Source organism: Canis lupus, chromosome 5 (assembly GCF_003254725.2).
Source record: "Canis lupus dingo isolate Sandy chromosome 5, ASM325472v2, whole genome shotgun sequence".
Taxonomy (NCBI): domain Eukaryota; kingdom Metazoa; phylum Chordata; class Mammalia; order Carnivora; family Canidae; genus Canis; species Canis lupus.
Genome location: NC_064247.1, coordinates 56,803,027 through 56,828,845, shown reverse-complemented (window position 1 = coordinate 56,828,845; position 25,819 = coordinate 56,803,027). Strand labels below are relative to the sequence as shown.

At 57.7% G+C, this 25,819-nt stretch overlaps 2 protein-coding genes and 1 pseudogene across 14 annotated transcripts; all 3 read right to left on the bottom strand.

Annotated features, from left to right (window-relative positions):
• Positions 1-131: 131 nt before the first annotated feature.
• On the bottom strand, positions 132-3,726 carry MMP23B (matrix metallopeptidase 23B). 4 transcript variants are annotated; one of them, XM_025427524.3, is made up of 8 exons: positions 2,292-3,726; positions 1,822-1,961; positions 1,601-1,740; positions 1,369-1,467; positions 834-998; positions 650-760; positions 433-559; positions 132-352 (listed from the first exon to the last, which is right to left on the bottom strand). In XM_025427524.3, the coding sequence occupies exons 1-8, from the start codon at positions 2,448-2,450 to the stop codon at positions 178-180; spliced, it is 1,116 nt and encodes a 371-aa protein (XP_025283309.1). In that variant the 5' UTR covers positions 2,451-3,726; the 3' UTR covers positions 132-177. The 4 variants fall into 4 exon arrangements, with proteins under 4 accessions (XP_025283309.1, XP_025283308.1, XP_035571848.1 ...); XM_025427523.3 differs by having other exon boundaries at positions 1,369-1,536; positions 2,292-3,639; XM_035715955.2 differs by lacking the exon at positions 834-998 and having other exon boundaries at positions 1,369-1,536.
• A 152-nt stretch (positions 3,727-3,878) lies between these two features.
• MIB2 (MIB E3 ubiquitin protein ligase 2) lies at positions 3,879-16,916 on the bottom strand. 10 transcript variants are annotated; one of them, XM_025427509.3, is made up of 20 exons: positions 14,856-15,009; positions 14,255-14,349; positions 10,239-10,508; positions 9,996-10,167; positions 8,940-9,046; positions 8,661-8,855; positions 8,355-8,497; positions 8,140-8,247; positions 7,103-7,207; positions 6,857-7,019; positions 6,642-6,775; positions 6,391-6,539; positions 6,149-6,305; positions 5,897-6,057; positions 5,671-5,797; positions 5,363-5,596; positions 4,738-4,916; positions 4,480-4,667; positions 4,322-4,387; positions 3,879-4,241 (listed from the first exon to the last, which is right to left on the bottom strand). In XM_025427509.3, the coding sequence occupies exons 3-20, from the start codon at positions 10,483-10,485 to the stop codon at positions 4,003-4,005; spliced, it is 2,874 nt and encodes a 957-aa protein (XP_025283294.1). In that variant the 5' UTR covers positions 10,486-10,508; positions 14,255-14,349; positions 14,856-15,009; the 3' UTR covers positions 3,879-4,002. The 10 variants fall into 10 exon arrangements, with proteins under 10 accessions (XP_025283294.1, XP_025283298.1, XP_025283301.1 ...); XM_025427513.3 differs by having other exon boundaries at positions 8,140-8,235; XM_025427516.3 differs by having other exon boundaries at positions 10,456-10,508.
• A 71-nt stretch (positions 16,917-16,987) lies between these two features.
• Positions 16,988-23,905, bottom strand: LOC125755061 (uncharacterized; annotated as a pseudogene).
• Between the last annotated feature and the right edge of the window lie 1,914 nt (positions 23,906-25,819).

The window sequence follows — 25,819 nt, the reverse complement described above, 5'->3', positions numbered from 1 at the left end:
CCCAGGCCACTGCAGGGAAGTCAGGAGTCCTGGCCCCAGGCTCCCCACGTCAAGCTGAGCACAGGCTGAATGGCCCCACCCCACAGAGCCCAAAGCTGATCCCCCTCCCTTCCAAGAAAGGTTGCGCAGACTTCAGAGAATAAGTGCTTTATCAGCAGCCTCAGCCTGGCAGGACACTCAGCCCCGCACTCGGACTCGCCAGGAGTAGGTGCTGAGCACACGCTGCCGCCGGCGCACCACACACGTGTACGTGCCCTCGTTGATGGCGTTGGCAATGATGCTCAGATGTGCTTCGCCCAGCGCCAGGTAGCCAGGGTAGGAGAACTCCAGGGGTTCCTGGTCCTTGTACCAGCTGCGAGGAGGGTAGGAGGGCTGGCCAGGGTCCTGAGCCCCCACTGCCCCCCCTCGGGGTCATGGGGCAGGGCCACTCACTACACTTTGCCTTTCTTGTGAAGGATCTTCTGGCCACATCGGAAGGTCACATTCCGGCCCTCAGGCACCAGCCTGGTCTTGGTCCTGGGTGGTGGTGCAGTGGCGGCCACCGTGGGGAAGGGGAACTCTATTCGGTGTGGGGGAAGAGGGGTCAGAGGGGCCACATAGTGCCCTGCCTCTGACCAGACCCAAGCCAGGAATTGGGACCCAGCCTCACCATAGCAGAAGTCACAGCTGCTGGGGCAGAGCCTCTTCATGAGCCTCCGGCGGGTGTCACAAAATCCCCTCCGAGCCCAGGATGTGCACACGAACAGCCGGTCTAGGCAGCCTGCAGGAGGGCAACATGGCCTTAGGGCCGGCCTGCCAGCCCGCCGGCCTGCCCACCTGCCCACAGCACTCACCATAGAGTCGGTGCAGCCCCCACAGTTCATCCTGCGACAGGGTCTTCCAGCCACGCAGAGTGGCATTAAGGTGCATGAGCGCCCGGCCATGCTGTGAGTGCATCAGGCCCAGCGCATGGCCAATCTCATGGGCCGCCACGTGCACCAGGTCAGTGAGCCAAACGCCTGCAGGTCCCGTGGGTCAGGCCCTCGAACCCTGGCCCAGCTCTCCCAGCTTTGCCCACCAGCCTCACTTGCCATGGCCACATCTGCAGTGTGGCCACAGAGCCTCCCTCAGCACAGCCATGGGAAGATAAGAATGTTCCAGGCCAGCAGAGGCAGTGAGCTCGGCCCCCAGGAATGTAACTCCAGCTCCCTCTCCAGCAGCAGGGGGCGGGGGTGGGGGGTGGTTCGGGGCTCCTGGAACCCAGGCCTATGGCCTCCTCCCAGCCTCTTCTTCCTGCCTCCTCAACCCCAAATCGCAGCCACCACCCCCAAAGCCCTCCTGCTCTGCCCACCGAGGTGCAGAGGGCCCCACAGGAGGCCAGGCCATCACCTTTCTTCCAGCTGTAGCGTGTGGGACCCAGGACCCAGTATTCGCTGTCATCAAAGTGGATGCCGCCGTGCGGGGGAAAGAAGGCGTGAGCCAGCTCGCCTGTTGGGCCATCGAAGCAGTGGTGCAGCGCGGAGACCAGGCAGTCCGTATGGTTGACCGGGTAGAAGCCTGGGGGAGCACAGGGCTGAGAGGGGGCCACAGGGCCAGGTGGGGGCGGGGGCACGGCGCCCACCTATGCGCAGGTCGCTGGGCTGCTCAGGGGCCACCTCTCGGAAGCTGAAGGGGGACACGTCACTCCACATGCGAAAGGCAGTGGCCAGGCCCCGCCGGGTCTCACTGGGGCTCAGCAGGTTCCGTGGGAAGGAGAGGATCCTGGGATGGGGGTCAAGGTCAGGGGTGGCGGCCAGGCTGGGCAAGTTCCCTCAGCCCCACCATCTGGGCCCCCGGTCACACCTGTAGGTGAGGTTGAAGTGGTCCCAGCGCAGCCTGGCTGGGGTCAGCGTGTAGCGGCGTCTGCGGGGTGCCTGGAGGGGCAGGGGACTGGGTCCTGGGGTGGCGAAGACACCCACAGGGTAGGGTGCGGCGAGGTCTCCCTTCAAGGAAAGCGAGTACTCTTGGGGAGGAAGTAGGGATCATCCCCACATCTGAAAACACTCAGAGAAAGAACTAAAGAAAATGGGGCGGGGTGCGTGGTTCAGGGACCTTTTTTGGTCTCTGCATTTTCAGGTTTTTCACCCGGCAACGGTGTTACTTTACAGCCTGGGTGGGGGGGAAGGTGACTGACCACAGGCGGGGTCCGAGTGGGTGGAGCCGGAGGCCTGATGCCGGCTTCCCCCTCCCCCTTCCCTCCCCCCAACCAGGGACACGCAGGCTCCTGGACCCTCAGGCCGCTGGCCCCTCTGCCCATCCCCGGCTGCTCTCACCTGCGCTGCGCTGGCCCCCAGCCGGGCTGCAGGGGCCCCGGGCCGCGCCAGCAGCAGGAGCACCGGCAACAGGCACAGGGCGCCCAGCACAGCTCCCAGCCAGCGAGCCTGGGCTTGGGCCCCCGACGCTGCTGAGGACACGCAGGCCCCGAGGCCCATGGCGCCTGCGGACTCGCTGTCGGGGCCTAGAGCCCACTGGGGCTGGGCGGGGAGGCGCTGCAGTCGGCTCCGGTTACAGGGGTGGGTGCTGGGGGAGGCGCGCCCCTGAAGGGAACCAGCTGGCCGACCCGCCGTCAGGACAGCCCCGCCGCCTGCCTGGAGTGCGGACCCGGGGCCTGTGGGTCGGTGGCAGCAGCCTGGGCAGGGCCTGCTGGGCGGGGTCACTTGGGGAGGGGGGGACGAGGAGGGCCCAGCAGCAAGGAAAGGGACAGATGCCAGAGGCTCAGGCCCAGGGAAGGGTAGTCAGTTGGGGTCCTGAGAGAGCTCTTTTCCTGGATGGGGTGTCCCCCAGTCCCCCTACTCCTGAATGAGACCTGGGAGTGGAGCCTGCATTCTAGCCAACTTGGGACCTGTCCCCTGTCCTTGGAGCTGCCTGACCAGGTCTCTGAGAGGGGTGGGGATGAGGAGAGTGGAGTACTGGGCACTGGGCAGGGAAGAGGTCGGGGCGAGACGCGGGGGAGGGGGCAGGCGGAATGGGGATGGTGCCAGGGAGGACCCAGATGCGGGAGCTGGCGGGAAGAGACCCCATGGGAGCTAGTGGGGAAGCTCATGGAGTGCGGCGGCTGTGGGAGCCAAGAACTGTTCCCCTGGCTGGGGCCAAGGTCTGGAACAGCCGGATGGGAAGGCGAGGAAACAGCGTCCTGAGGCCGGAAGCCTCCAGCCTCAAAGGGTTATTGGTGTGGGCCCCTCGGGGCTGGGGGACCTGGGATTGGGGACGCCTGGCCAGAGGGACAGGGAGCAGAGGGAGAGGCAGAGGGCCAGACCAGCTGGGGGGCTTGGCTGTCCCCATTCTCCATCCAGGCCTGGCGCCCAGTGACAGCAGCACAGCGGGCCAGCGGGGTCAGTGCCAAGTTGCTGGCCGACAGCCCTGAGGCTCTGGGGGAGCATTCCGGGTGGTTCTTGGAAAGCGCCCTGCCAGCCAGAGCCCAGGCGAGAGCTGCGCCCCGCTCTCCAAGGCTAAATATTTGCCCCCACAGGAGGTCCTCCTGCCCTGTGTCTGCCTCCCACGCTCCATGGTCCCAAGACCCTAGGGGTCTCAGGCCGAAAACTAACACCTCCCCCAACTCCCTGCCAAGCAGGGACCCGGGTCAGAGGCGACTGCACAGCCTGCCCAGGGGAGGAGGAAGGGGCAGGGGTCGGAGGGAGACACACACCCCCCCCCCCCCGCCCCCGACAGACACTGGGGTAATGGCCAAGCCTTGGCTTCCGGGGGACATCACGCTCCTGGGCGCCGTCCTTCCACGAACCCAGGCCAGGACGGTGGACGCTGGACACCGCTGGACGCGGGGGCCGGTCCAGAGCGCAGAGCCAGGGCAGCAGCGGACCTGCGCCACCCGCCCCCACCCCGCCCCAGGCAGGCAACAGACGTAAAAGTCCGAGAATCTTTTTATAAAACACGTGGTGGGGGCTTGCGAAGGCGACGGCGGGACGTGGCTCCGGAACGTGGCGGGGCGCGGCCGGGAGTGCGGGGGGGGGGGGGGGGGGGCACGGGCTACACGAAGATCTGGATGCGGTCGCGGATGGGCTGGCGGCAGATGGGGCAGGCGCTGAGCGCGGCGCCGCAGGGTGCGCACGCGCCGTGGCCGCACTGGAACACGAGGCGGATGTGGCTGTCGATGCAGATGGGGCAGGTGATGCGCTCCTCCATCTGCCGGTAGCGACTCTGCAGCTCCTCCACCAGCTGCCGCGGCGGGCCGGACGCGGGGGTCGCGCTGGCCACCTCTGTGCCGTCTGCCGGGGGGATCGGGGTCAGGGGCGGGGCGGCGGGGGCGGGACGTGCGCACAGAAGCAGGCGGGGCTGAGCCACCCACCTGGTCGCAGCTTCTTGCCGATGACCACCTGGCATCTGATGCACTTCTTCATCCTGCGAGCGCACTCTGCGGGGGGCGGGGGAGGGGAGAGGAAGCCGGAGCCCGGTTGGGCGGGCCCAAGGGGACCGGGGACATGCCCCCCGGCCCCCCGCACTCACCCTCGCACACAGTGCGGTGCTGGCACGGCGAGAACAGCACCAGCAGCGCCAGCTCCGAGCACACCAGGCACTCGGCGGCCTCGGGCCCCGACGGCGCAGCCACGTGCAGGTTCGTCACGGTGTTGGGGGTGCCAAGCACCAGCCTCGGGCCCGGGGCCGCACCCCCGCTGCCGCCCGCGTGCCTCTCCCTGCGGTTGGAAGAGGGGGCTTGAACGGGCCCGGGGCACCGGGGCCTGCCCCCCACCCCGCCGGGCTCACCGGAAGCGCTGCGCACAGCCCTGCAGGGCCTTGAGTACACGGCCCTCGGCGGCCAGGTCCAGCGGGCTGCGGCCGCGGTGGTTGGCGTAGCTCACGTCGGCGCCCTCCAGCGCCAGGAAGCATGCGACCGCCGCTCCCACCGTCAGCTCCCCGCTGCCCGGGAGGCCTGAGGCCTGGAGCTGGACGGCAGACACAGGCAGGCCGGTGAAGGCAGGCCCTGGGCATGCAGGAGCCTCTCCCAGCACCCGGCCCCTGGGGCTTCGGTGTGAGGCTGCTGGAACAGGAGGGAGGCAGGTGGCCGGGCCAAGCGCCCAGCCAGGGAACTCCGGGGTAGGGGCAGAGTTCTGATGGACCCCACCCTGCCCTGCTGTGTGTGCCCTATCCCCTCTTCCCAAGCCGGCCAGGAGCACATCTTCTCAGGGAACCTGGGCCACTCTGCGGTGACTGAGGTCACAGAAAACATCTTTAGCAAACCGCAGTCCCCTGGACTCACCCACCCCCAAGAAGGCCTGGCTCCCTGGTCAGACACCCACAGTGGAGGTGGCCAGTCCCTCAGGCCCCACTTCTGGCCTGCAGCCAGGCTCTCTGGCCCACCTCTTCAGTACCCAGATCCACACTTCCTCACCCTGGACAGCAGCTGCAAGGGCCCTGGGTCCCCCCCGGCCCCATCTGCTGCCAGGGGCAGCAGCTGATGACGCTGCAGGGCCACGTGCAAGGCTGTGTCCCCTTCCTCATCCTCGGCGTTGACACTGCAGCCCGCGTCCACTAGCAGCGGCACCAGCCCCACATGAGCCTGCTGCACGGCCAGGTGCAGGGGGGACTGGAGCTTACGGTTGCGAACGTTCACATCACAGCGGCCCTGAGAAGAGGTAAAGGCTCAGCCCAGGGACCCCAGGTCAGCCCTGGCCCCCGAGGCCCTGTGCTGGTCCACACCTCTCGGATGAGAATCTGGGCCACTTCCCGGTGGTTGTTGAGGGCAGCCAGGTGTAAGGCTGTGAAGCCATCCTCCTTCTTGGCGTCCACCAGCTGTCGTGCCCGAGCTAGAATCCTCCTGACAGCTCTGTGGGAGCAGGGAGACGTGTCTGGGGTCCGGAATGGCCTCAGTGTCCCAGCAGCACCACGGGAGCTTGGCCACCAGCTGCACCCACCCCACACTCACAGCGTGTGGCCCTTGAGGGATGCGTGATGCAGCAGGGTGAAGCCCTGGCTGTTAGTGGCCGTGACATCAACACCTGGCACCTCAGTGAGGACCTCCACGATGCCGCTGGCGCCGGCACCCGCCGAGATGGCACAGTGCAGAGGTGTGTCCGCGTGTGCATCCTGCCGGCAGTGGTCAACGGTCACCCAGCAGGAAGGTAAATGCCACTGTATCGTTGGGCCCAGGGGTACAGCCAAAGGACTCCGCACTTACAGGCAGGTTGACATCACAGCCACGTTCACAGAGGACCTTCACCACCTCCAGGAAGCCCCTCTGCACAGCCACATGCAGTGCTGCGCTCCGGGTGCTGTTAAGAGCATTGGCCCCACACCCGGAGCTCAGGAGCAACCGGGCAGCCTCAGGCTGGTTCCTGACAGAAGAGGAAGCAGGAGGGTCCTGTGCCTACTGGCTGGACCTGCACCCCAGCCCCCACCGTGTCCCTGCCAGGGCCTCACCCCAAGGCTGCATAGTGCAGCGCCGTATTGCCCTCATCATCTGCCAGGTCCATGCCCGCTCGTGCCTGCAGCAGCAGCCGCACCAGCTCCACCTGGCCTAGGTAGGCGGCCACCTGCAGAGCGGTCCTGCCCTGGTTCTTGGTGTCCACCTACCAGGAGAGCCAGCAGGTCAGTCCCCAGCCCTCCAGCCCATCCTTGGGGCAGGCCAGTGGAAGGGAGGATGGCAGGTAGGGCGAGTGTCAGGGCCTTGCCTGCTCTGGGTGCCGCCTCAGCTGGTCCAGAGCCCCAGCCATACTGCCCAAGGCCACCTCCACCACCAGTCTCCCTGGGTGCTCCAGGTCACTCTTCTGGGCTCGAAGCTTCTCCAGAGCAACACTCAGGAAGCCTGGGTGGGGCAGGGCTTCAGTTAAGTGGAGGCCAAAGGCAGCCCTGCCTCCTGCCGGCCACCCAAGGTGGGCACACCCACTTTTGTTCTCCCTGGCACGTTCGGCCACATCCAGGTTGGCATCCTCCTCAGGCCGGTAGGCCACCAGGCAGGAGGGGCTGAAGGTCCACAGCTGACCACCGACTGCCACACGCAGGTTACCGTCTCTGAAAACTTTCACCACCTTCCCAATGCGGCCCAGGGCCTAGGTGGGGAGAGAGGAGGGTCATGGGCAGATCTCCCACCAGGTGAGAGAGGTGGGGTGGGGGTGGGATCAACAGTACTCACGGGGGCCATGTCATCTGTCCACTCGCCATGCCCAGCCTGCAGCCGCTTCACTGTGTCAAGGTCATCGATGACCCGTACCACATCGCCCACCCAGAAGGCATTGTGCTGAGTGAGAGAGAGGGGCACATGAGGGGCACCCCCAAGCATGTGTGGCTGCCCAAGGCCATGGGGTGGGAAGGCACCTCCACGGAGCTCCAAAGGACTGACAGGCGTGAACCTGACCCCAGCCCCCATCTGAGAGCTGGATGAGGGCCACAAGTGACCAGGGCAGCCCTGGGTAGCCAGCCCCAGAGCCATGGGAGTGACAGCCATAGAACTGGGCAGTGGCATCCAGACCAGACCAAAGCCGACATGGGTGAAGGCCAAGGCAGGCCTGTCCCTACACACTGACAGAGGAGCAGACGGCATGGCCAAAACTAGTCCGGACCAGCCCAGGGGATGGGGGTGGGGCCCTGGCACAAGAGCCGTGGGAGGCAGGGTCAGGAACCATTCCTCCCCCATCCCCAAGCCTTTCCTGGCCACTTCTCCACACCTGTGCCCTCCCCTGTCTGACTTCTGACATCCCGCAACCCCCAGGCCAGGACTCCAGGTCCAGAGCCAGCGAGAGGGGTATAAGCCCTCAGCCAGGGCCCCCAACTAAACCACCCTGCTCCCCAGCAGCACTCACTATACCCAGCCCTGTGCCCACTGCCTGGTTAAGTGTTCACCCTCTTCCTCAAGGGCCTCCCCACCAGTCCCACGTGCTCCCCACACCACACCCACCAGGACATTTTAGAAAGTCACCTCCCACCTCTAATGTTGCAGTGGGTCCCTCAGGCCAGGAGGAGAAAGGCCAGGGCCTGGGCTGCCAGCCCCCGCCTCCCCCAGCACCACACTCTCATGACTGAGTCCCCTCCCTGTGCAACTCAGCCCCTCTAGACCCCATGAAGCCCTCCCCTCTTCCTTCAGGGCTGGAGAAGGGCATTCCCAGAGCCGAGCAGGTACACAGACGGGGTGCAGAAGCGAACAGTTGGGGCTCAGCCCAGCCCCCCATGCACCTTGGTGAGAGCCCCAGGGTGGAAGGTCCAGCGGGTCTCACGGCCGAACTGCACACGCACATCCCCACGGTCCGTGATGCGGTGCACGGTGCCCGTCTGTCCGATAAACTGTGGCGGGTCACGGAGGCTGTGGCTGGGTGGAGCGGGAGGGCTGGGGGTCCAGAGGACACAGGGACAGGAAGGGCACAGGGGGCTCAGCGGGTGGGGCGGCTCACCTCCGCCATCCTGGGGTTCCACCCGCCGTGGCCTTCCTGCATCTCCCTCAGGATGTCTGTGTCCAGCAGACACTTAACCTTGTCCCCGTGCTGGAAAGGCTGGCTGTCGGCACTCACCCTGCGCTGCAGCTCTGCTGGCTTACCTGGGGGTGGGCGACAGGCCCCCCTCCTCAGTGGCATCCCACCTCGGCAGCATCCCCCACCCCCGGCCATGTCACAGGTTAGCCCCCACCCAGCACTGCCCCAGGACACAGCAAGGGCAGGAGGGTAGCTGGGCAGGCAGGGTGCCATCCCTGGGACCCCTACCAAGCTTCGGGAGGTGCTCCTTGTAGTAGAAGCCACCAGCTGCCTCGTTCACACACTTGAGGTCCACCTTGCCCTTGTGACCCACACGGTACACATTGGTGGTGCCATCAGCCCACGTCACACTGGCCACACTCCGGCCCGTCTCCACATCCCAGCCACGGATGTCCACCACTCGGCCCAGCTTCCCTTCCCCTCCTGGGGAGACAAGGGCCCTGTTGCAGGCTCAGCCTGTGCCAGGAAGCTTAGCCACGGCCACCGGCAGCCCAGACCCTCACTCACCATCCTGCGAACCCCACTCCCAGTCAGGGCCCCGCACCACCTTCGCCCCCTGGAAGATGCCCCTCAATGGGATCCTCGGGAGGCCCTGGCGGGGACTCAGCGTGACCCTGCAAGAAAGCGAGTGGGCACTGGACCATGCGACAAGCAGGGCGGTAGTGCGAGCCCTATGGCCCACCCAGTTGTTGCCCCAGGATGGCTGGCATGGCAGGTTATTGTCCTCCCCTAGGCCACTTGCAGCATGGCCTCGTGCTGTTCCTCCACACCTGGTGCCTCCTAATGAGCCACCTGCTGTCAGGGTTGTCCCCAGAGCTCAGTGCATAGCCTGGCTCTCAGGGTACGGCTCGGCACAAAGAATCAGAAGAACCAGTAACACGGACTCCCCCAGAGGTGGCCACAGACCGCCGACCCCGGCTCCCACTCTGGGCAGCAGGTGGCTGGCACCGAGCATGCACCACTCCCTGCCACGTGTGAGACCTTGTAGGTGGGGTCTCGGGGCATCTAGACAGCCACCCCAGCCCCGGGGACACCTCCCAGCTTCATCCACTGCCCACCCTCAGCGAAGGAGGCCCCCTGCAGGCCAACAGCGTCTCCCCAGCTGTGCCTCTGGGTCAGTTCCCAGCACGGGGTGCCCAGGGCTCCCATGGCGGACACTGGCCACACAGCCACACACAGGTCCGCTCAGCGCTCCCTCCTCCTCCACCCCTACAGGGCCACTGCCAGGACAAGACCCTGCGCACAGCACCCACCCCTGCAGACCTGCTCCAATGGTTGGTTTGGGTTACCCTTCCACAGGGGGTGGGGGTCGGTGGCGACCGCCAGGCCTCTGTGGTGACCGGGACCTTGGCCGCTCCTCCAGGAAGCAGCTCAGAAAGGGCTCCAGCCACAGCCCGGAGGGGAATGCCTCCCCACCCCCACCACTCCAGGAGGCCAAGGCCTGCTCAGGCGCATGCTTGCTTGTCCCAAACCTGGGGCACGGGCAAGCTGGGAGGCGGTGCCACCAAAGCCTCGAGCCCTCCAGAGCAGCGCACGGCCACAGGGGCAGCGGGCAGAACTCACGGGCGGGAGTGGGCTGTCTCGTAGCGCTCGAAGGCGTGGGTGAGGTCATGCTTGTTGTGCATGTAGCACTGCGTGCACAGGTCGTAGTCGAAGCAGACGCGGCACTTCCAGCGCATGCCTCGCAGGCCGTGCTTCTTGCAGCAGTCGCAGATGATGTTGGGGTGGCGGACGCCTGGGGGCAGGGCGGGGTCAGCGAGTGTGGACCCTTCAGCCCCTCCCCCCCACCACCAGAGCCGCACACACCGATCTGGGCGTTGTCATAGAGCAGCAGGTCGTGGGCACCCTGGTAGCCAGCGCGGTAGTTGGTGCGGGTGCCGTGGTCCCACTGCACAACTACCGTGCGGTCGGGGGTCGAGGGGCTACCATGGCGGCCGAGCTCCACCACTGTGCCCACGCCGCCCTCACCGCCATCCTGCTGGCCCCACTTCCAGTCCACGCCGCGTACCACACGCATGCCCACCTGCACACCTGCCTGGGGGTCTGGGTCCATGGTGGGCAGGACTGCTCCGGGACCTGCAGGCAGACGGTACCCTCAGGCCACATGGAGAAGGCCACACAGGCTCTCACCAGTTCTGGGAGGGCTGCCAGGGACACGGGGGAAGGAGGAGGTGGGGACACGTCTTGGAGAGCTAGGCAGGGAGGGGCATGAGGGCATGTGCAAATGCCCTGAGGCAGAGAGAAGTGTGATAAGCATGTGTGCTACAGCCCAAAGGAGGTGCACCTGGCTACTGGCCAGCAGCAGGGGACACAAGCTGCAGAGATGCAACATGGCACCTGTCCTGGAGGAAAGGTAGGACCCTTCTTTGGAAAGGCCCCTCCAGCCACTATGAGATGCTGTGGTGAACACAGGCAGAGGTCCAGGGGCAGTCCTAGAGAGAGGCCCGTGGACCCCCAGGGAACAAGACTTGGCAAATACCCAAAGAGTGGCCGCCTGTGCTCAGAGATCCAGTTCTGGGTGGTCGGCCATCAGTACACATTTGTTCTAAAATTAATGGATTTGGGACACCCAGGGGGCGCTCAGTCGGTTAAGCATCTGCCCTCAGCTAACAATCCCAGGGTCCTGGGATGGAGCCCCACATCAGGTTCTCTGTTCAGCAAGGAGTCTGCTTCTCCCTCTCCCCCAACTTGTGCTGTCAAATAAATAAAGCCTTCACAAAAACCCAGACTCTCTCTCACGCAGCCAGTTGGTAAGTGACACTGCGCTGACGTCAGGAACCAGTGTGTGCAGGCACCACAGAGGGCTTGTCTCTAGATCATATGGGGAACTCAGATGGACACAAAGCAGGTGACCCAAGAGTAAAGGGGCATCTGCCCAAAGACTAATAAACACAGGTTCCGGCCACCAGGCCACTGCCTCCGAGTGGAACGCTGCCCTAGGGCAGTGGACAGTGCCTGGGGTCACTCAGGGCCCCACTTCCGGGGTCTTCCCTGGAGAATTGTGGCCCACCCACTCCGGATTTGTACCAGAGGGCAGTGGCGGCTATGTACAGAGCAGCTCTGATCCCATGCCCTTCCAGGTGAACTGGTCATGAGATGTGACATACTCCCTGGGAGCACAAACCCACCACACGATGCACGTGCCAGCTCCGCAGATGTGCAAGGAAAGCCACCAGGTGCCTGCTATCTGAATCCATTTATGGAAAGTACACAAACAGGGCAAGCAAACTCAGGGTGATGGCGTCAGGGAACCTGCTGGAGGCAGCCCCAGGGGCTCTGGGACCCAGGGACACGCTATGTCTTGACCTGGGTGCTAACTACGTGCCTATTCACTTCGCAAATCTGGATTCCTTATGACCTGGGACCTGTGTTAGATGTGTTTCTTCAACAAAGTTTTTTAAATTAATGACACAAATAGATTTGAGTAACTGTTAAGAGAGAAAGTCAACAGGACTCAGAGAGGACCCAGAGACTCCCCGATAGTAAGCGAGCAATCAGCACGCCATTTCTGGACGTGGTCTGCAGTGTTGCCAGCAGGGCCCTGAGGCTGGAAAAGGAGCTAAAGAGCAGACAGGCTCCTTCCAGCTCCCATGAGTGCCCAGTGGCCCCGCCTGGCCACAGGACACTGGCCAGCAATATGGAGGAAAACCGTATCATGCCTCTACTTAGGCCCCTCCCCAGGGTCCTGGGTCCTGCCCCACCCCCAAATCTGACACTCACCATATCACAGGCCTGGCTCCCTCAGGAAACACTGCCAGCCAGCTGAGGCCACAGGTGAGCAGTGAGGAGGGGCAGTGGCCAGGTTTTGCCAGGAGCAGGGGCCGAGCCCCACGGGCCCTCTGACATCCACCGTCTGCCCAGGTCCACGCCAAGACCCATGTCCAGCACAGGATAGGCAGGGAAGGGGCACTGCCCATGGGGCTGGGCCTCAGTCCATGCCCAGCCTGGTGTTTGAGTCAATGACCGCCTCATATTCTCAGGGGTATGAACCACCTAGCCAGCTCCAACGTCTGCACATTCTCCTCCCTCCTGGACGGGTTCCCTATGGCAGCTGCTGCTTCACCTTGTGCAGGCAGGACCTCTGGGGCTTTCACAGAAGCAGGTGGATGTCTTAGGACAAACCTTTCCAACCCATGGACTAATTATGAGCCTTTCCTCAAAGAAACTCCTCATTGCTTGTTCATCTCGAGAGCCTCACCTCTTGGGCCACTTGGCCTCCCCGTACTGCTGCTTCTCAGCCCCCTTCCCTTCTGGTCTCTGGCCCTTGCTAAGGCACGGCACCTGGGCCTGAGACCGCTGCAGGCTCCGTTACCAAAAACTTCTCTCTTCCACAGAGCACAGCCAAGCCCAGGTCAGCCACAGTATGGACGCCCCCCCCCCCCCCCCCCGAGAATGCCTGTGACTCTTAAATGCCAGCAAGCTGCAGATGAGGGGAGGCATCCTGTGGGCTGCACCTAGGCAAGGAGGTACAGCGGGCCCTCCACGTGTGGCCTCAGCCACCTGCCTGGTGCCTGCCCATTAGCAGCTGCTACAGATGTCTGACTTGGACAGAGCAGCACAGCCTGAGCTGGTGGCCTGCTGGCAGCGTGGTGGCATGCCCCTTAATGCACAGGTCCGACCCCCTACCCTGCCTTCCTCTGCCGATCCTCTTTCATGCCAAGAACCCACCAGAAATAGCAGCACTGGGCAGGTCACACTGGGCTACTCCTTGCTCTCCCCAGATGCTCTTGCTGAGCGACACTCAGCTAGCATGCATCTCGTCCCAGGCAACCACAAACCTAGACAAGTGTGGGCAGACAGGCCAACTAAAGATCCCTGATGGCAGGAGAAGCCCATCTGCAGAGCCCCAAAACAGGCTCCACACAGAAATAAAGGACTCAGAGCAGGTAAGGACCCAAGTGGCATGAGCCATTCTAGGGCCAGGATGGCATGCCCTCAACCTGCCCAGCCGGCCACACCTGCCTGCCCACTGCCCTTACACTGCATGATCATTTCCAACAAGACATAGGGGACAAACCAAGGAGAATGAGTTGTAGCCCACGCCTGGCCTGGCTCTATGGCAATGGGCAAAAAATGAGGTGCGGGGTAGAAGAGTGCCCAGAAGTTTCTGTGAGAAGCCAGGACTGGGCTTTAGCCCACGACAGTGCCACGTGGGGCAGCAGTACAGTCCAGCCTGTAGCAAGAGGTGCTTCTGGCCAGCCTCCACTGCATTCACACACAATCAGTTGTACCCCATGCCTAGCAGGGGAACTGCCAGCCTTCCCAGGGCTGTTCCTCACAGGAACCCAGAAACCTGCGTGGGACACAGTCAGATGGGACCCGCTGAGCCGTGGGCTTCCTCCGGCCCCTCACCTTGGGTACCCAGACCAGCACCCCCTGAGGAAGATGGTGGAGGACAGAGGAGCAGCCTGCTCTGGAGACACCCACAGCCTTAGCCCTGGGATCCCCTTGTCTCCCCTCCAGCACCTGATCCCCACCAGTCATGAGGTCTGCCCTCTGCTTTGGCATCTCCATCCAGCATGGTGGCACCTTGGTTCAGGCCTGACCCTGAACCTCCAACAACCCCATTGTCCCTTCCTACATGTCACTATGGGCACAGGGCACTCAGTTCCTGGGCCTCAGAAACATCTCAGCACAGTATCCTAGCACCCTCGTGACGTGGGCCAGGTAGCTTTCCAGGTCTCTCCATCATTCCTTTACACCTACCACTTTCACTTTGCCTGGGCTCCATCACTGATGTCCCCAGGGCCCAGCACACGCTGAGCATGCCCCATGTGACATCGGGTGCCCACCCCTCCTGGTATTAGGACCCACTACTTTACTTCAGAAGGTCCCACCGGGCTGTGCAGGGAGGAGGTGGCAAGTGGGAAATGGACCAGGGTCAGCAGTCAGGAGGCAGCAACCAAACCCAGAGAGGCTAGAGAGAAGAAAAGCACCCGTTTCAGTGGGAAATTCACCCAAAGAGTTATTTTTCTTCTTTTACCAGAAATGCTGTCCTCTGACATTGTCCACAGAGCTTATAGGCTGTAGCCCTGCCTAGCACCCAAATCCCTGTAGAGGCAGTCACTACAGATGTTTAAAACCACTCTGAAGCAGGGCGCCTGGGTGACACAGTCAGTTAAGCACCCAAATCTTGGTTTTAGCTCAGGTCGTGATCTCAGGCTCATGAGATAAGCCCCATCAGCTTATGGGTCCGCTTACCACGGAGTCTGATTAAGATTCTCTCTCCAAAAAAAAAAAAAAAAAAAAAAAAGATTCTCTCTCCCTCGTCCTCTGCCCCTCCCCCCCTGCCCTCAACCCCACTGGTGCGTGAGCAAGCAACAGCTCACTCTCTCTCAAACTCTCAAAAAAGCAAAAAGACTCAAGACAGTCAGAGTGTGAGGACTCAAGGGACAGATACACGTTAGCAAGACTATAACTTACCTTAGCACACAAACCAGTCTCGTGTCAGCATTCCAGACATTTAGCGGCTACTTCTCGGGTCACAAATTTGACAGCCACCAAGATTTCCTGTTGGAAACTAGCAGCCATGCCGACACAGAACACAGCAAACCAAACAGGCAGCCAGCAAGCAAGTCTGGAGAAAATGGTTTTTAAAAGGCAGTTTTACACTTCTGGTATTTACCACCTCAACCAAACAGGCGGACATCTGGGTCTGTTCTGTTGGGTAATAGTTTTTCTTATCTCAAGGAACTGCCAGCTCTTGGAGGCAGAAGGATTTCCAAAACATACCTTAGGACAGTGTAGAAATACGAGATTTTCCCTATTTGTGAATATTTTATTGGAAGAACTTTTAAAAGCCATAAAGATTAAATCCCACTTAGCTAGGAAGTTGGCAAATTGCCTTTATTCAATAGAATACAGTTACATGACACTGACACGACATGCAACAGGCAGCAGCCACCCCTTTCCCTGTGCCTCGGGCTGTGCCTGATGATGCTGTTTGAATCAACACCATGAGGGGCACAGTCGACTGGCCAAACTTGGTGAATCACAGGCTCCTGTCATGTAGCAGCTCTGGCTAAGACCAAGGTGGACATCCTGGGTGGCGGTGCAGGGGAGTCTGGCCCATGAGGGACTGGGGTGAAGCCCTGAGACAGCCCAGGAAACCCAACGAGGCCCAACACGAAGACACCTGCCTTCCGAAGGCCTAAAGTAAGTGCAGGGCTGTCATCACCCGGATCTCAGCCCCGAATCTTGTCCCCTCAGGCACCATGCAGACCGGGGTGTCACAGGGGCACCTAAAGCGGGAGCAAGGCATTCAGATACTTGTTGCACCTGGAGCAACAGGCCAGGAGGGGACCTGCCAGGAAGGACCGGGTTTGCCTGGACTTCCATTTGCCTGCCTCATCCCCAGCCCCACAGGTGCCTACCAGGAAGAACTGTTTGGCACCTTTCCTCATTTCTTCAATCACTTCTGAACGCAGAGGACTGACAAGCAGAATTATCTATCACACACACACCCTCCACCCCACACACACACTCAAAACAACCAAAACTCCTCTGACATGACATCAAACAGTATCCAAAGTATGCAGCAGCCAAATCCAAACTATCACACCGCAAGCCTGTCAAGAGCTCACCTGTCTGGCCGTCCAGTCGCGCCCTCCCCCCCGCACCCCCTGACAGTACTGGACTGCAGCCCTGATGCCTGGAGACCTGGGGACTGGCCTGCAGCCTTGCTGAGCTTCAGCGCGAGCCCTGGGCCATCCAGCCCTATGGCGCCTGGGAGATGCCAAGACGCACAGTTAGCACGTCCTACAGGACCGCGGCGGGCAGGGCCGACCCGTCCGCTCCCGCGCTGCCCGCCGTCTACATGCCCATTTCCATGCCAACACCAACGCGGCCAGCGCCGCTCCGGGGCGCCTGCCCCCTGCCTTGCAGGGATCCTCTGGCTCTGGCGGCCTCGCGCCTGCTGCAGCAGCGAGTGTGGGGCGCGCAGGGGCCGCAGCGCCCGAGCACCACCTGCCGCCGGGACTGGAGCCGGAGGGCTGGTGGCCCGGGCGCTGCGGACGTCAGGGCCTGGCACTGCGCCCCGACCAAGACTCGCCAGGGGCAGCGTAGGAGGGCCGGGCCGGACTGGGCAAGGCGGGCGCGCACCCCCAGCGTGACCCCGCCCCGCCAGGCCAGGGCCGCCCCGCCTCCTGCCACCCCATCCCCCCCCTGCCTCAGGAAGCGCCCGGGGCCCCGGTCGCGGCCAGACCCTAGTGCCCCCGTCGACCCCTCCACTTGCCCGGAAGTTTGCGTCCCGCCCGCTCGGCCCGGGGTTCGGGGCTCGAGAAGCGCTGAGTCTATCTGCTAGTGGCCTGCTGAGCGGCCTTGGCGTGTGTAGCAGCCTGCCTGCGACCCCTCCGCTGCTGGCCCCCGCCAGCCAGGCCGTTCTGCCGCGCAGAGACCACCGGCTGAGGCAACCGAGGACCCCGAGCTCGGGGCTCCTGCGGCCGCCGCGCGGCCTGCCGGGAGTTGTAGTTTGCAGCCCGCCAGGGCCAGAGCCGGGGGGCGGGTCCGAACCACGACTCCCAGGAGGCCCCGCGGAGGCGGTGACGCACGCGGCCTCAGGGGGCGGGGCGTGACGGAGGAAGTCCCGGCCCCTGCCCGGACAGCGACGGGAAAGGTCCGGGCTCGCCTCCGTGGCACACGCGAACGGAGAGCGCGTTCACGTAGGACAGCGTGTGACAGGCGTCGTCAAAAGCCGGCGGCTGCCTTGGTGGACCCTTCAGCACGCCAAGGGTCCGGGGAGGCGCGGAGCTGAGCAGCCTGGACAGGAAGGAACTGGGCTCCTCGTCGGGTTGGGCGCCGGGGCCCTAGTGCCCCGGAGGCCACCGAGAACCGGGCTTGTACGGGCCGGGCAAAGAAAGTGGGCCAAGCCGCCGGGAGCCGAGGTCAGCGCCGCCCGTACGCTGAACTTGCGGTCACGCCCCCTCGCAGGGAGGGGCGGGGCCCTCCCCGGAAGTGCGTCACGGTCGCGCCGGCATTACGTACCGCGGCTTGGAGAGACCGGGCGAGGAGACGCGGCCCGTTGCCGTGGAGACGGAGGCAGCGGCCTGCAGAGGCGTTCTCGACCCAGAGTCTCTGAAAATCAGTGACACCAGTGTGCGGCTTTGGTTCCGGCAGAATTGAAGCCTCGCGATGAAGAGCAGCAGTCTTGCCGTCGCCCCCAGCGGCACGTCCTTTCGGCCCTTGTACGGTCCGCCGGCCGAAGCCTTCCGGATCTGAACAGAGGCCACTGCCTTGGGGTTCCCGGTGGACACGCTGTGGGCCACCTGAGGCCTGAGCTGTGGGCCCAGTGAGACCTGAGGCCTGAGTTGTGGACCCTCTGAGACCTGAGGCCTGAGCCCGCAGGCCCGCAGTGCCGCCGCCCCAGTGGTGGCCCATTGTCACCTCTGCCTGACTCTGTCCTCCGCTGTCCGCTTCACACGTACCTGTTGTTCTCATGCCTACATCTTTGCTAAGCCATATTTGGTTTTTCCAGACGCTCTGATGTTTTTGCACAGGCCTACCGATGATCCTGTCCGCCTTGTCCCAGTCCCCGTCCCCGTCCCCACACCATGGGCAGGCCCCTCTGGCCTTGCTCTGCGGTCACCCTGCCTGGAACCCATGCATCTCCCTTCAGTTTACTCTCCCTTCCACTAGCTTCCTGGAAAGGGTCAGTGTCTAGAGTATGTTCTGTGCTCATCTCTGATAGACTGCTCCGCAGACAGTAGAATTCTAGTTGGGAAACGCTTTACCTTCAGAATGTCTCACATAGTACTGTTTGCTTCCCTCCTCCAGGGATGCTATTGAAAAGTACAAACCTATTCTGAGTCCTGGTCGATGGTTTCTTCTCTGCGCATTCTCCCTGAAAGCTTTTAGGATCTTCCCTTTCTCCTTGGTGCTCAGAAGTATCACACCAATATGCTTTGATGTGAGCCTCACTTTGTTCTGTGTACACATTTCTCTTCATCCTGGAGGCTCTCTTTCTTCCTTCAGTTGGGGAACCTAAAAATTCCCCTCTTGTTTTCCTGTGTTTTTTTCTAAGATTTATTTATTTGAGAGAGAGCACACACACAGGAAGAAGGAGAGAGAAACCCAAGCAGACGGCATGCCCAGCACAGAGCCCAACATAGGGCTGCACTCGGGCTCCATCTCATGACTCTGAGATCAGGACCCAGACGCTTAATGGGCTGCACCACCCAGGCAACCCTTGTTTGCTCCTGATGGGATCCCAGTTTGTCAGATTCTCATTGCACTTCTTGGACTAATCCTGTAACTTTATTCTCTAACCCAGTGTTTTTCTGGTAGATATCCTTAAATTTACTGTCCATCTCTTCTCTTGGTTAGTTAACCTGTGATTTTGTGACTTATAACAGTAAACATGCACTTGGTTTGCATCCCTGTTTCTAGCACAGAGCTCCTAAAATGTTTGAACTTCCTAAGTAAAAACAGTCCTAAAGCTCTGTCTTGATACTCATAAAACGCCTCTTTCAGGGATCCCTGGGTGGCGCAGCGGTTTGGCGCCTGCCTTTGGCCCAGGGCGCGATCCTGGAGACCCGGGATCGAATCCCACGTCGGGCTCCCGGTGCATGGAGCCTGCTTCTCCCTCTGCCTGTGTCTCTGTGCCTCTCTCTCTCTCCGTGACTATCATAAATAAATAAAAATTTAAAAAAAAAAAAAACACCTCTTTCAGTCACATCTGCATTTATATTGATAAGGTGGTTTTTGGGAATACTTTGTTAACCTTAAAAATAAAACAGTTGTTTTACCCACAAAAAGTGGGCTTATTTGGTAATAACAGAGAATTAACATGGATACCTGGGTGGCTCAGTGGTTGAGCGTCTGCTTTTGGCTCAGGGCGTGATCCCTGAGTCCCAGGATTGAGTCCGCCTGGGGCTCCTTGCATGGAGCCTGCTTCTCCTCTCTCTGCCTATGTCTCTGCCTGTCTCTCTATGTCTCTCATAAATAAATAAAATCTTAAAAAGAAAAAACAGAATTACATTTCAGGACACATAAGCTATGGCAAAACTACAGATAAGTCCAGAGAACGAAGGCAGAATTGTTATTTTATGGAGCAAGGGGAGGTTGGGAGGGTTGTTTTGAATGAAAGCCCATTGGAGAGAAACAGGAGTTGAGGATGATGATGGTTTCTCACTGGCTGAGCTGCAGAGGCAGTGGATTTCTTGTAGGAGATGCAATGCACATCTTTTCCTATTGGGGCCTGTAATTGACAGTTCTTTCCTGTTGATGATTCTCTTGAGGAGGCCTTTCTTCCTGTAATTGAGATTGAATGCTACAGCTCCTTTCAGCTTCCCCTTCTAGCATTAGCAGTCCACTTTAGTGAGGTTTTCCTTTATTAGTTTTCACGCTCCTAGGGATGAGCAATGGGGAGACCAGCCACGGGATGAGAGGCTTGGAACTCAGTCTCACCCCCTGACCTCCAGAGGTCATAAATAAAATCTTTAAAAAAAGAAAAAAAGAAAAAAAATTGGAACATGAGTGGCGCCTGGATTGCTCAGTCGGTGAAGCGTCTGCCTTCGGCTCAGATCATAATCTTGGGGTCCTACAATGGAGCCCTGTGTCAAGCTCCCTGGGCAGCAGAGAGTCTGCAGCTCCCTCTCCCCTGCCCCCCCCCCCACTCATTTTCTCTCTCTCTCTCTCTCTCTCAAGATTTTATTTATTTATTCATGAGAGACACATAGAGAGGAGAGAGGGCAGAGACACAGGCAGAGGGAGAAGCAGGCTCCATTCAGGGACCCTGACGCAGGACTCTATCCTGGGTCTCCAGGATCAGGCCCTGGGCTGAAGGAGGCGCTAAACCACTGAGGCACCCAGGCTGCCCCCCCCCCTCTTTTTTTTAATTGTCTTTTTTCATGAGAGACTCAGAGAGAGAGAGAAAGGCAGAGACACAGGCAGAGAGAGAAGCAGGCTCCATGAAGCAAGCCCAATGTGGGACTCGATCCCAGGATCATGCCCCAAGCCGAAGGCAGACACTTTAACCACTGAGCCATCCAGGCGTCCCCTCGTTTTCTCTCTTGAGTGCAAGCTCTCTCACTCTTTCTCTCTCAGATGCAATCTTTAAAAATATATATTAAAAAAGAAAAAATGGATGATAAAAAGTTGGAGCAAGAAAGAATGGAACAATAATGGTCACAACTGGGGATCCCTGAGTGGCTCAGAGGTTTGGCGCCTGCCTTTGTCTCTGCCTCCCTCTTTATCTGTGTCTCTCATGAATAAATAAATCTTTAAAAAAAAATAATGGTCACAATTTTCCAGAAAAATAAAAGTAGGCCACAGAAGAGGCTAATGGAGGCAATGGCCATTGTTTACCTCAGAGAAGTAAATTTATGGTGCTGAGGAAGACCAAGGCACTGGGGATGTTGACTCTGCAGTTGGAAACTGCACAGAGGAAGTCTCTGTGCAGTTCCCAAGAAGAACAAAGGGGACCTGAAGTCACCAAAGAATAGGGATTTAGATGACATCACTGGACAAAAATGCTGCTGACTAGGGGCCTGGACGGCTAGGTCAGCTGAATGTCTCACCTCTGATTTCAGTTCAGGTCATGAACTCAGGGTCGTGAGATTGAGCTCTGTGTCAGGTTGCACACTCAGCAGGGAGTCTGCTTGGGATTCTCTCTCCCTCTGCCCCTCCTGCTTATGAACTTTCTCTCTCTGTCTCTGTCTCTCTGTCTCTGTCTCTCTGTCTCTCAAATAAATAGATCTTTTAAAAAATGCTTTGACTGAAATTCTACTGGATTCCACAGACGAAAAAATTTGTCACATAGGCAAAGGTGTACCCTGCAAGCAACAGAAGCCCCTGTGAAGAGAACACAGCCCTGTGCTTCCCTCACTAGGAAGACGGTTGAAAACAGGAAGAGCCAGATCATGTCTCCAGATCTTTGCACGATTCCAGAAGGGTGACTCTCCAGGTAGGGGGCACACTTCTACATCTTTTCCTAAAAGGAAAAACAGATATAGGGGTCGATCTCTGACATTAAAGCTACATGTAATAGAAGTAAAAGTTACTTCCTCAGAATTACAATCTCAAGCAGTAGGAGCAAAGATGGGGAAAAGCAAAGAAATCTTGGACCTTCCCGAGAGAGGCAGAGAAGGCACTCAAGAAATGGATGAACCGATTGGTCCAGAGGCAGTAGGAGCTGATATGGGTATAAATTTGATCGGTGTGGACATCCCAACAGGACCAGCTGTAACGTGAGGACCAGCCACCCTTACTTGTCATGAGCACTGGAGAAGGATGTAGATGAGCATGCCATGACACTTAAAACATTCTGTGCGGGGCATCTGGGTGGCTCAGTTGATTAAGCGACCGACTCTTGATTTCAGCTCTCATCATGATCCTCAGGGTCTTGAGATCAAGCCCCATGTCAAGCTCTGCACTCAGTGGGGAGTCGACTTATCTCCCTCTGCCCCTTGCTCGGCTTACTCTCTTTCGAATCTTTAAAAAAAAAATAAAATAAGTGATGCTTGGGTGGCTCAGTGGTTGAGTGTCTGCCTTTGGCTCAGGGTGTGATCCCGGGGTCCAGGGATCAAGTGCCACGTTGGACTCCTTGCAAGGAGCCTGCTTCTCCCTCCCCTCTGCCTGTGTCTCTGCCTCTCTCTATCTGTGTCTCCCATGAATAAATAAAATATTTATAAATAAATAAACAGATAAATAAACAAACAAATAAATAAAATCTTTTTATTTATGATAGTCAGAGAGAGAGAGAGAGAGAGAGAGAAGCAGAGACACAGGCAGAGGGAGAAGCAGGCTCCATGCACCGGGAGCCCGACGTGGGACTCGATCCCGGGCTCCAGGATCGCGCCCTGGGCCAAAGGCAGGCACCAAACCGCTGCGCCACCCAGGGATCCCCACTCCATGGATTCTAAGGGCTCGTCTCCATACAGAAGTACATTGTGGCTGTGTACATGAAACCATAATCTTCTTTTTCTTTTTCTTTTTTTTTAGTTTTTGGTTTTTATTTAAGTGATCTCTACACTCAGTGTGGGGCTCGAACTCACGACCTTCCGGTCAGGTCATGATCCCAGTGTCCAGGATGGAGCCGCACATCAGGCTCCCTTATCAGCCAGGAGGCTGCTTCTCCCTCTCCCTCTGCCTGTCACTCAGCCTACTTGTGCTCTCTCTCTCTCAGCCAAATAAATCACTAAAAACTTTTTTGTTTTTACTGCAAAGAAAATTTATTTTACATATTGCTAGCTATGAATTTTTATCATTAGTTCTTATATAAATACCACCTCCTGCCACCATCCAAATGGCAGGACCATTTTATGTCCGCATGTCACTCTGTATTTATAAAAAGAATTTGCATGACTTACATAAATGTAACTATCAGTAAAGGTTTAACAATGAAGATGCAATCTAACATCCACAATATCTGATGTTTTGCAGACAGCAATGTACAAGAGATGTACTTTTAATTATCTTTCATTTGAGTTACCTTAGTTAAAATATAAATTGATAAAAAGATATGAAAATATATATATATAAGTTGATAATTTATAAGTTCTTAGTCTCCTAAGGAGATTTTCTTTTTTTTTTTTTAATTTTTATTTATTTATGATAGTCACACAGAGAGAGAGAGAGAGAGAGAGGCAGAGACATAGGCAGAGGGAGAAGCAGGCTCCATGTACCAGGAGGCCGACGTGGGATTCGATGCCGGGTCTCCAGGATCGCGCCCTGGGCCAAAGGCAGGCGCCAAACCGCTGCGCCACCCAGGGATCCCTCCTAAGGAGATTTTCAAACACACGTATAGACATAGAGTGAAAATTTTATTTATTTTTATTTTTATTTGTTAAAGATTTATTTATTTATGATAGACATAGAGACAGAGAGAGGCAGAGACACAGGAGGAGGAAGAAGCAGGCCCATGCCGGGAGCCTGATGTGGGACTCGATCCCGGGACTCCAAGATCGCGCCCTGGGCCAAAGGCAGACTCTAAACCTAAACCGCTGAGCCACCCAGGGATCCCCTGAGAGTGAAAATTTTAAAGAAATATCTTCCATATCCACAACCTCTTGTAATTTCTGCACCATTTTCTCTTCCAGCTGCTTTCCTTTGCCTGCAAGATGGGCCTGGATAAGATGAATGTTTTGCTGGACTTCTTTGATGTCCTGAACTTTCTATAATTCTTTATCTTTCTTTAATCTATTCATTATAAATTTAGTTTGGCACTTCTGTTTGATCTCTTCAACTCTCTTCATTGCATCAGTAGTTGTATTCCATAACTCTCACTGGTATTTGACAGGTTCATTTCTACGGTTTTCAAATTCAAATGAATTATCCACTGTAAGCTTTTTACCAGCTGCTTTACTGAATGCTTTAGTCCACCTGACTTTGTGAGGATTGCGCTTCTTTTTACAGTTTTTATGACACTTGGATTTACAGAATCTGAATACCTTGCAATCATTGTGGACAAACACAATGCCGTGGCTGGGGTAAATAGGACCCCAACAGAAATAACACTTCTCAATACACATGTTGAAAGTGTGTGGGTTCCCACTGACCAAATGCCTCTGTGTGTGTGTTTCTCATGAATAAATAAATTAATATTTGTAAAAAAAATAGAAAAGATTTTCTTTATTCATGAGAGACACACAGAAAGAGAGAGGCAGAGACACAGGCAGAGGGAGAAGCAGGCTACATGCAGGGAGCCCAATGTGGGACTCGATCCTGGGACTCCAGGATCATGCCCTGGGCCGAAGGCAGGGCCAAACTGCCGAGCCACCCAGGGATCCCCAAGAAAATCTTTTTAAAAAATAAAGACTTATTTATTTGTTTTTTAAAAAAATATTTTATTTACTTATTCATAGAGAAATAGGCAGAGGGAGAAGCAGGCTCCATGCAAGAAGCCTGACGTGGGGCTCGATCCCAGGTCTCCAGGATCACACCCCAGGCTGAAGGCAGTGCTAAACCGCTGAGCCACCCGGGCTGCCCTAAATTCTACTTCTGAAGCTGACACTACACTATATGTTAACTAGCTAGAATTTAAATTTAAAAAATGATAATTAGGGATCCCTGGGTGGCACAGCGGTTTGGCGCCTGCCTTTGACCCAGGGCGCGATCCTGGAGACCCGGGATCGAATCCCACGTCGGGCTCCCGGTGCATGGAGCCTGCTTCTCCCTCTGCCTGTGTCTCTGCCTCTCTCTCTCTCACTGTGTGCCTATCATAAATAAATTAAAAAAAATTTAAAAAAAAAAAAAATAAAAAAAATAAAAAATGATAATTAAAGGTCATACATTAAAAAAGTAAGAATCCGGGATCCCTGGGTGGCGCAGCGGTTTGGCGCCTGCCTTTGGCCCAGGGCGCGATCCTGGAGACCCGGGATCGAATCCCACATCAGGCTCCCGGTGCATGGAGCCTGCTTCTCCCTCTGCCTATGTCTCTGCCTCTCTCTCTCTCTCTCTGTGACTATCATAAATAAATAAAAATTAAAAAAAAAAAAAGCAAGAATCCCCAGAACATTTACCACAAACAAAATGAAGGGATATGAGCCCTACTAGATGGTAAAGCTTATTCACATCCAAATAATTAAAACAGAGTGGAATCCAGAAGCACTGCATGGAATTCCTGTAGTATTAGGGGTGGGCCTCCCCATCATAAATTCCTGAAGAAAGGGGGGACCATTTAATAAAGTTGATTCTGGAGCTTGTGTCTTGTGCCAGAACAAATCCCAAGTTGATCAAAATTCGACCTGGAATAAATAAAATTATGGCAGCCTAGAGGAAACCAAAGAAGAATCCCCCCCCCTTTTTTTCTCCCTGAAGATTTTATTTTTCAGTGATCTCTACACCCAACCTGAGGCTTAAACTGAGGGCCTCCAGATCAGGTGGCTGTTTCCACCCAGCCAGCCAGCCATGTGCCCCAAGAATCCTTTTTTTTTTTTTTTTTTTAAGATTTATTCATGAGAAACACAGAGAGAGAGGCAGAGACACAGGCAGAGGGAGAAGCAGGCTCCATGCAGGGAGCCTAATGTGGGACTTGATCCCAGGACCCCAGGATCAGGCCCTGGGCCCAAGGCAGGCACTAAATCGCTAAGCCATCCAGTGATCCCCAGAGAATCCTTTTTTTATTTTTTTATTTTATTTATTTATTTTTAAATTTTTATTTATTTATGATAGTCACAGAGAGAGAGAGAGAGAGAGAGAGGCAGAGACACAGGCAGAGGGAGAAGCAGGCTCCATGCACCAGGAGCCTGACGTGGGATTCGATCCCGGGTCTCCAGGATCGCGCCCTGGGCCAAAGGCAGGCGCTAAACCGCTGTGCCACCCAGGGGATCCCGAGAATCCTTTTTTTAACATCAACTTGAAAGTTTTTATAAACGTTACCCCAAATCCAGAAGTGATAAATAATGGGTGTTACATTTTACTACGTAAAAATGAAGCATTTTTGCCTGGCA

Bases quoted from the DNA above. Each gene is read 5' to 3' on its own strand.
- MMP23B (XM_025427523.3), bottom strand. From the start codon at position 2,450: ATGGGCCTCGGGGCCTGCGTGTCCTCAGCAGCGTCGGGGGCCCAAGCC. The intron at 1,537-1,600 runs GTGGGCGCCGTG...GTGCTCCCCCAG, and splicing joins GCCCAGCGACCTGCGCATAG to GCTTCTACCCGGTCAACCAT. The intron at 560-649 runs GTGAGGCTGGGT...CACACCGAATAG, and splicing joins CAGCTGTGACTTCTGCTATG to AGTTCCCCTTCCCCACGGTG.
- MIB2 (XM_025427508.3), bottom strand. From the start codon at position 12,349: ATGGGCAGTGCCCCTTCCCTGCCTATCCTGTGCTGGACATGGGTCTTG. The intron at 6,058-6,148 runs GTAAGTGCGGAG...CACTGCCGGCAG, and splicing joins GCTGTGATGTCAACCTGCCT to GATGCACACGCGGACACACC. The intron at 4,917-5,362 runs GTGAGGAAGTGT...TCTGCCGTCCAG, and splicing joins CCTTGCAGCTGCTGTCCAGG to CTCCAGGCCTCAGGCCTCCC.